This window comes from Notolepis coatsorum (genome assembly GCF_963971535.1).
Source record: "Notolepis coatsorum genome assembly, chromosome: 7".
Taxonomy (NCBI): Eukaryota; Metazoa; Chordata; class Actinopteri; order Aulopiformes; family Paralepididae; genus Notolepis; species Notolepis coatsorum.
The window spans coordinates 10,625,059-10,634,968 of record NC_140171.1 but is presented as its reverse complement, the minus strand read 5'-3'; the positions used below and the strand labels follow the sequence as shown (position 1 = coordinate 10,634,968).

At 42.8% G+C, this 9,910-nt stretch overlaps 1 protein-coding gene across 1 annotated transcript in view; it reads right to left on the bottom strand.

Moving 5' to 3' along the window:
* The window catches only part of sdk1a (sidekick cell adhesion molecule 1a), a gene marked incomplete at its 5' end in the record, with an annotated part of 439,376 nt that overhangs the window by 242,661 nt on the left and 186,805 nt on the right, over positions 1-9,910 (bottom strand). Inside the window, 2 exon segments of the mRNA XM_084319476.1 lie at positions 789-964; positions 8,295-8,403. Coding sequence (XP_084175602.1) covers positions 789-964; positions 8,295-8,403 — 285 coding nt within the window.

The window sequence follows — 9,910 nt, the reverse complement described above, 5'->3', positions numbered from 1 at the left end:
GAATGCATGTTGTTGTTTTGAGTGGTTTCTTGTGTTCTGTTATTGATTGGCGACTCCAGGGACCAAAAGTAATTTGGCTTCTGGGTAAAAAGAAAGTGTGTGTAGGGGTGCATGTGTCTCTCTGTGTGTGTGCGTGTGTGTGTGTGTGTGTGTGTGTGTGTGTGTGTGTGTGCGTGTGTGTGTCCACATACGTGTGTTTGTGCCAATGCATGTACATCTGTATGATTGCATGTGTTTGCATGTGAACATATGTTCTTGTGTGACAGCTGTGTTTGTGCGCTTTCTTGCATGTATTCCTATGTGTGTATGTGCTTGTTTATGCATGTGTGTGTATGGTGTGTGTGTGTGTGTGTGTGTGTGTGTGTGTGTGCGTGCGTGCGTGCGTGTGTGTGTGTGCGTGTGTGCGTGCGTGCGTGCGTGCGTGCGTGTGTGTGTGTGTGTGTGTGTGTGTGTGTGTGTGTGTGTGTGAGAGAGAGTAGAAAGCCCATGTCAGAATATGGACCATCACAATACAGACCACTGCATAGAAATTAGGCATTTTCTTTCAAAAGTGGTTACCAATAGTTACAGGTTACCATGTTGGAAAAAAATAGAACTACACAAAAGTCAAGAGTTGCTAAGTGCTAAACAACAGTTGCTGTTTTATATAAATATACGTTTTCCTTTTACCTACTCTACCTCTTCACTTTCAAAGTGGTAGAGTGTGTGTGTGTGTGTGTGTGTGTGTGTGTGTGTGTGTGTGTGTGTGTGTGTGTGTGTGTGTGTGTGTGTGTGTGTGTGTGTCTTACCCATTACGGTGAGGTGTGCTCTGGCCTCCACAGGTTTGGCGGTGCTGTTGCTAAGCGACACTTCACAAACATACACTCCCGAGTCAGACGGGGCGGGGCTAGGGAGGATAAGTCTACGCCCACTGGCCAGGCGACGCCCATCACGTTTCCATACCAACACTAACCTTTCCACTGGTCTGAGGAGAGGAGAGGAGAGAAGAGGAGAGAGGAGGAGAGGAGAGGAGAGGCGAGGATATAAGAGGAGAGGAGAGAAGAGGAGATAAGAGGAGAAGAGAGATGAGGAGAGAGGAGGATAGAAGAAGAGAGAAGAAGAGAGGAGAGGAGAAGAGAGGAGAGGATGAGAGAGGATATGAGAGAAAATAGAAGAAAATACAAGAGAAGAGGAGAGAAGAGAGAAGATGAGAGGAGAGGAGATGAGAGGAGAAGAGAAAAGAGGAGAGAAGAATAGAGGAGAGGAGAAGAGAGGAGAGGAGAAGAGAGAAGAGAAGAAGAGAGGAGAGGAGAAGAGGAGGAGGAGAGGAGAAGAGAGAAGAAAAAGGAGAGCAGTGCAGAGGAGAACAGAGAAGACAGCAGCATGACAAGTTGTAATTGCAGCATATTAGATGCACCATCAGTGTAAATGAATGAGTGGATGAATGATGACAGTCGGAACATGCGAGCCGTCAGTAGTGCTCAGCGTGGAGCACCGCCACTCAGCCACACGCTTCAACCACAACACTGCGGACTAATGTGGTTAGACTGCATCACAGCTGACACCCCGTGTGTGTGTGTCTGTCTGTGAGTGCATGTGTGTGCATGTGAGTGCATGTCTGTGTGTGTGTCTGTCTGTGAGTGCATGTGTGTGTGTGTGTCTGTCTGTGAGTGCATGTGTGTGTGCGTGTCTGTCTGTGAGTGCATGTGTGTGCATGTGAGTGCATGTGCGTGTGTGTGTGTGTGTGTGTATTTGAGTGCATGTGTGTGCATGTGAGTGCATGCGTGTGTCTGTCTGTGTGTGCATGTGAGTGCATGTGTGTGTGTGTGTGTCTATAGCAGTGTTTCTTTTTATATGTTACATACACTTATGTTTGACGTGTTTCTTTGGAGATTTCTCTAAACAGGTTATGTGGTAAATAGGCGATGGAAACACAATTATCAAATAAATAATTATGTACAGTATAGGATACAGTCTCGTGACTGATCGGCTGTTTTGGTCTGATTCCATGGCACAAACAGTCTTAACTGAGTTTAAACTACCATTGGTGGTTCTAGCATTGAGAGAGTCACTGAAAATGAACATATTGGTGTGTGGCTCAATGAGACATTTACATTTAAATTCCATGTGGACAACCTTGCCTCTACGTTGCGACAGAAAATTGGTTTCCTATACAGAAACAGAACCAACTTTCCTTTGATTAGTAGGAAGAGAGTTGTGGAATCAGTTTTCAGTCCTGGACTATGGTGATGCAATATACAGTATAGGCATGCTGGGTCCTCAACCCTTAAATCCTTGGACTCTGTCTATCACTCTGCCCTCAGATTCATCACTAATGATAGATACAACACTCATCACTGTGTCCTTCATGAGAAGGTTAGTGGTCCTGGCTGATGGAGAGGCGCAACAAACACTGGTATTTGTACATTTGTATGGCCCTTATTGGTAAGCTACCTCCTTATACTACATCATTATTGGAATGGAATTTTGGTACCTATGGAACCCGTTCTAGTGACTGGCTTGTTCTTAAGGAGTTTGCACAGAACAGGGTAAATCTGCATTTTGCTATGATTCCCCTCTAGCTCATGAAATGAACTCTGCCACAGTCCTTATTAAAGCTTGAGACTCTCCCCTCTGTTGCAGAGTTTAAAACCTTGATCTCCAACCTTTGTCAATCAAGTTGTACATGTTTTAATTAATTGTTAATTGTTATGTTTTTTTGCTTAACTCTTGTATGTACACTCGACGTGACTGTAAATGAGCGAAACCTATACTTTTAAATGTTCTCTTAGCAGTTTGTGCACAATGGTCCGTGCATCAATCTCACTACCCCTGTGATTCTGCTGAACAGCCTGCCTCTGAGAGAGCGAGAGAGAGCGAGAGAGCGAGAGAGAGAGATAGAGAGAGAGAGAGAGTGAGAGAGAGAGAGAGAGAGAGAGAGAGAGAGAGAGAGAGATAGAGAGAGAGAGAGAGATAGAGTCCATGTCTCTGTGTTTGTGTGACAGCATCAATGGAGAACTCTTTGCCTACCAGGGATGAAAAGTCCCTGGCTGTCTGCTAACCAGATAGCGTTTGTTTACGAGGGAAAACACAACACAGCGCTCTGAGAACCAACCAGTCCCAGGAACCCTCAGTAACACACACACATACACGCACACACAGACACACAGACACACAGACACACACACGCACACACACACACACACGCACACACGCACTCACGCACACACGCACACACGCACGCACGCACACACACACGCACAGACACACACACACGCACACACACACGCACACACACACACGCACGCACACACACACGCACGCACGCACACACGCACACGCATACACTCTGATAGATTTAATTCCAAAAGCGAGGAATCTATTTTGAGAAGAAAAAAAAGAAGAAGAACAAGCTACCATCCCGGCTCCTTCCTCCTGTGATTCCTCACAGATTCGTGCTAAACTATAGGGATGGGCATTCCGAGTAATTGGGTAGTCGAGTACTGGAATGAATTGAACGGCACAGAGGTGGCGCGAGTCACTTATACCACCACAGCCCAATTGAGTCTGATTTCTATCTAAAGTCACAGCATCCACAGTGCAACCAACCACATTGATTCGATTGTATCGGCAAGATCCAGATGAATTTCAGAACTTTCCTGTTCACTCTTGTACAAAACAAAAGCAATCATATGCGAATATTGTTTAGTACTGTATTGTCCCCAATATAAGACTGCGTTTTTTGTTGCGAATTTTGTGCGGCACGGTGGCACAGCGGTAACTGTACTTCTCACAGCGAGAAGGTGGTACTGGGTTCAGACACCAGCAGGGGGCCTTTCTGTTCATGTTCTCCCCATGTTCACCTGGGTTTCCTCTGGGTTCTCTGGTTTCCCCCCCACACTATTAAAAGACATGGATGCCAGGTTTCCTGCCATTGCCCTCGACCAAGGTACTGGTATTACAACTGGAGTTGGTCTCTTCACCAAGGTACTGGCATTACAACAGGAGTTGGTCTCTTCACCAAGGTACTGGCATTACAACTGGAGTTGGTCTCTTCACCAAGGTACTGGCATTACAACAGGAATTGGTCTCTTCACCAAGGTACTGGTATTACAACTGGAGTTGGTCTCTTCACCAAGGTACTGGCATTACAACTGGAGTTGGTCTCTTCACCAAGGTACTGGTATTACAACTGGAGTTGGTCTCTTCACCAAGGTACTGGCATTACAACTGGAGTTGGTCTCTTCACCAAGGTACTGGCATTACAACTGGAGTTGGTCTCTTCACCAAGGCACTGGCATTACAACTGGAGTTGGTCTCTTCACCAAGGCACTGGCATTACAACTGGAGTTGGTCTCTTCACCAAGGTACTGGCATTACAACTGGAGTTGGTCTCTTCACCAAGGTACTGGCATTACAACTGGAGTTGGTCTCTTCACCAAGGTACTGGTATTACAACTGGAGTTGGTCTCTTCACCAAGGTACTGGCATTACAACTGGAGTTGGTCTCTTCACCAAGGTACTGGTATTACAACTGGAGTTGGTCTCTTCACCAAGGTACTGGCATTACAACTGGAGTTGGTCTCTTCACCAAGGTACTGGCATTACAACTGGAGTTGGTCTCTTCACCAAGGTACTGGCATTACAACTGGAGTTGGTCTCTTCACCAAGGTACTGGCATTACAACTGGAGTTGGTCTCTTCACCAAGGTACTGGCATTACAACTGGAGTTGGTCTCTTCACCAAGGTACTGGCATTACAACTGGAGTTGGTCTCTTCACCAAGGTACTGGCATTACAACTGGAGTTGGTCTCTTCACCAAGGTACTGGTATTACAACTGGAGTTGGTCTCTTCACCAAGGTACTGGTATTACAACTGGAGTTGGTCTCTTCACCAAGGTACTGGCATTACAACTGGAGTTGGTCTCTTCACCAAGGTACTGGCATTACAACTAGAGTTGGTCTCTTCACCAAGGTACTGGTATTACAACTGGAGTTGGTCTCTTCACCAAGGTACTGGCATTACAACTGGAGTTGGTCTCTTCACCAAGGTACTGGCATTACAACTGGAGTTGGTCTCTTCACCAAGGTACTGGCATTACAACTGGAGTTGGTCTCTTCACCAAGGTACTGGTATTACAACTGGAGTTGGTCTCTTCACCAAGGTACTGGTATTACAGCTGGAGTTGGTCTCTTCACCAAGGTACTGGTATTACAACTGGAGTTGGTCTCTTCACCAAGGTACTGGTATTACAACTGGAGTTGGTCTCTTCACCAAGGTACTGGTATTACAGCTGGAGTTGGTCTCTTCACCAAGGTACTGGCATTACAACTGGAGTTGGTCTCTTCACCAAGGTACTGGTATTACAACTGGAGTTGGTCTCTTCACCAAGGTACTGGTATTACAACTGGAGTTGGTCTCTTCACCAAGGTACTGGCATTACAACTGGAGTTGGTCTCTTCACCAAGGTACTGGTATTACAGCTGGAGTTGGTCTCTTCACCAAGGTACTGGTATTACAACTGGAGTTGGTCTCTTCACCAAGGTACTGGCATTACAACTGGAGTTGGTCCCTGGGTGCCGCACTGTGTGTCTGCCCACGGCTCCTAAATAGTTAGGATGGTCTCACATGCAGAGGTCGGTTTCCCCAAGGGGATTAATAAAGGTTCAATTTAACTTAAATTGCAGTTGAAAAAGTGAGGTTGTCTTCTGATATTCAGGGTCTCGAGGTTGGAGGAGTCGCAGTACAGAAAGGTCAATTTGGAGCGAGATTTAGCCTCTTTCCGTGTAAACTAGTCTGACATCTTGGGTATCAATGGGTTCCTTGCAATCTCATTGTTCTAGCCGGCTTCATGCTTGGTTAAACTGAGCCCGGTGCGGCCTTCAACAGACAGTGATGTTAATGTACGATGGTCCACTGGCTAATCAGCAGATTTCAGAGGGTTGAAAGTAGAGACAAGTTAACTGAGGTCAGGACTAAAGAGGAGGTATATTCAGGTATATATCACAATATCATGGTGAGGCTAATTAAAATATAACCTATGGTTCCATCATTCACTTATTCATCATTTAGTCATTATAAATATGTATTTATTTTAGATAATATATAATAATAAAAATATAATATATAAATAAATTTGATATTTGTACATGTACTTTGTACATGCGAGTGTCAGATTACCACCCCGGACTCCCGAAGTGTCAATTATTCGCGATTGCGAAAACAATTAGACAGGGTTGTAGCCAATGAGTGTAGCTTTCCAATGATACCCCCCGTGGGGTTGTGCGAATCAGGGATCTAGGTGAAAATTTACGAGCGAAAACAGGAAGTGAAAGACACACCGAATGAATTGCCGCTTTTCTGGGCGCATGTTATGTGGTTAAAATAATTAATTACATTTTTATATTATTACCCTTTTTTATTTTTTTTATTTAAAATATGAAAATAATATACCTGCCTTGTTTTATTCAATGTGTTAATTTTACTGGTACATTCTGGTCAGATAGGCTATACTTATAGGCTATACTTATTTTCTTCATAAAACAAGATTTGATCTTCAAAAAATCTCTAATTCTAAAAAGAGAATGTTGAAAAAGGTGGGGGTGGTCTTATATTGTGGTCCATACGGTATTGCACTAGTCCAGTAGGTGGTAATAAAGTACTTGCTTACTCTTGCCCGTCCCTAATCCCAAGGTGACTATATCCTCTCGAATTAAACCATTTTATAAGCAAATGTCTTGAGATAAGAGTTCAAAAGGTTAATAACAATATGCAGGCGTTGTTTCCTTTCAGTCACTTTGTAACAATCTCTTTTCCAAAGGGGGATATATTGTTCTTAGAATGAAACTCTGTGCTTGCAGGCATTTTTTATCTGATTGATATGTAGGGGATAAGTACTGACTTATCAGCGGACCTATTTGTGATGCAAAAAAGTAAACAGCATTAGAATATCAGTTGATGCCCTCAGCATTTGTGTGTGTGTGTGTGTGTGTGTGTGTGTGTGTGTGTGTGTGTGTGTGTGTGTGTGTGTGTGTGTGTGTGTGTGCATGCCTGGTTGTGTGTTATACTGTATGTGTATCTATCTGTGTGTGTGTGTGTGTGCGTGTGTGTGTGTGTGTGTGTGTGTGTGTGTGTACAGTATGTGTGTGGTGTGAATGATGCCTGGCATTATGTGTACAGTATGTGTACAGTATGAATGATACCTGGCATTATGTGTACAGTATGTGTACTTTATGAATGATACCTGGCATTATGTATATAGTATGTGTACAGTATGTGTATAGTATGTGTACAGTATGAATGATACCTGACGTTATGTGTATAGTGTGTGTACAATATGTGTATATTTTGTGTACTTTGATTGATTGATTGAACAGATTGCAGAATGGGTACAATACAGTACAGCTCAATAGGTAGGCGGGGTGGGGGGGGGGGACTGTACATTGGAGGGGGTCGAGTTTGGACATTTACAGGGGCCAGTTTCGAATTGCAGTCTCCCGTAGGTGCTCTTTTAGAGAGGTTTTGAAAGTGGGTAGTGATTCACATTCCTTTACAGCTTTAGGTAGGGCGTTCCACATTGATGTGGCATAATTGCGAAACGTGTTTAGTCCCTTGTTTGAGCCGAATCTGGGTTTAACATGATTTGTGGAGCTCCCTCTGGTGTTGTGTTGGTGGTATTCACTGACCTTTGGGAAGTATTTTGACATGTACATGGGATGGGTACCTTAGTGGTGTAGTGTATCTTGTAGACCAGGCCCATTGCAAGTTGCTGTACTCTGTCATCTACTCAAAGCCATCCTAGGTTGTCAAAGTGGGCAGGGGTGAGGTGGGTTCTAGGAGTAAGGTCAAGCAGTAGTCTGACCAGTTTGTTTTGTGATGTTTGTAATTTAGTTTTTAGCGCCTTTGAGGTGCTTTGGTACCATGAGGTGCAAGCATAGTCGTAGTACCCTTGAATGAGTGCTCCTGCCAGAGTCTTCAGGGTATTCTTGTTTACCAGAGAGGAGATCCGGTACAAGAATCTAGTTTATTGGTTGACTTTTTTTTATTACATTGGATGCCATTTTGTCACATGAAAGATTTGCCTCTAGGATGGAACCCAGGTATGTAATTTTCTTTCCTTGTGACAATATTGTCACCCACTGCAACTGAGAAGCCGTCGGTCTTGCTGAGTTTGTTTTTTGAACAGTCTGAAGGTACCTGGCATTATGTGTAAAGTGTGTGTACAGTATGTGTATAGTATGTGTACAATATGTGTGTAGTATGTGTATAGTGTGTGTACAGTATATGTATAGTATGTGTACAGTATGAAGGATACCTGGCATTAGCGATGCACTCCATCGTAGCCTCACTCCCCGATACCACTGACATGTTTTTGGGTCCAATGACAATTACTGGAGCGATGGACTCACTGGAAGAGTCCGAATCTGAGAAAGAGAAAGATAAAGAGAGATAGTTTATTAGATCAATTCAATCATTATTTTATCATAATGTAATACAAGCATTATTTCCATTGTCAACTTTTGAGAGGGGGTTGTTGGCATTCTAAAACATTATTGTGTCAAACATCAACAACACAGCCTGCAACACAAACATAGGAGAGAGGAGACGAGGGGGGTGAGAGAAGAGGAGAGAGAGAGTAGGAGAGAGGAGGGGAGGAGAGGGGAGGATGGATGAGATGAATGCAATAAGAGGATGAGAGATGAGTGAATGAGAGAGGAGGAGGAAAGAAGATGAGAGATGCTGGGAGGAGAGAGGATAAGGATAGAGAAGAGGAGGATACAGGAGGATGAGGGGAGATAAGAGATAGTAGGAGAGAGGATGGGATGATGAGATATGAGGGGAGGATAGATGAGGGGATGAGAGGAATGAAAGATGAGGAGGAGAGATTAGCGAAGGAGAGATGATGAGGAGGAGAGAGGAGGGGAGGAGAGATGAAGGGAGACGAGAAGAGGAAGAAAAGGAGAGAGGAGAGCAGCTTTTGATCTCAGCTTTGAAGCAAAAAGCAGGAAAAGGTGGCGTGACTTTCACTTTGTTCTTTAACTTTCACTTTGTTCTTTAACTTTCACTTTGTTCGTTAACTTTCACTTTGTTCTTTAACTTTCACTTGTTCTTTAACTTTCACTTTGTTCTTTAACTTTCACTTTGTTCTTTAACTTTCACTCTGTTCTTTAACTTTCACTTTGTCCTTTAACTTTCACTTTGTTCTTTAACTTTCACTCTGTTCTTTAACTTTCACTTTGTCCTTTAACTTTCACTTTGTTCTTTAACTTTCACTCTGTTCTTTAACTTTCACTCTGTTCTTTAACTTTCACTTTGTTCTTTAACTTTCACTCTGTTCTTTAACTTTCACTTTGTTCTTCAACTTTCACTCTGTTCTTAACTTTCACTTTGTTCTTTAACTTTAACTTTGTTCTTTAACTTTCACTTTGTTCTTTAACTTTCATTTCTGTTCTTTAACTTTCACTTTGTTCTTCAACTTTCACTTTGTTCTTCAACTTTCACTTTGTTCTTTAACTTTCACTTTGTTCTTTAACTTTCACTTTGTTCTTTAACTTTCACTTTGTTCTTTAACTTTCACTTTGTTCTTTAACTTTCACTTTGTTCTTCAACTTTCACTCTGTTCTTAACTTTCACTTTGTTCTTTAACTTTAAATTTGTTCTTTAACTTTCACTTTGTTCTTTAACTTTCACTCACTTTGTTCTTTAACTTTCACTTTGTTCTGTCTTTTTCATTGAATTCAATTCCATTCAATTCAATAGCAGTGTTGGGCTTGTTACTAGAAAGAAATGATTTATTCCTTGTTACTTGTTGCTCATCTCAAAAGTAATATCATTACTTCACTTATTACTATATGGGAGCAGTAATCTGTTACGTTACTTGTTGCATTACTTCTGTTACACCCCCCAGAGTCGCTTTCTAAGTGAAAGGCC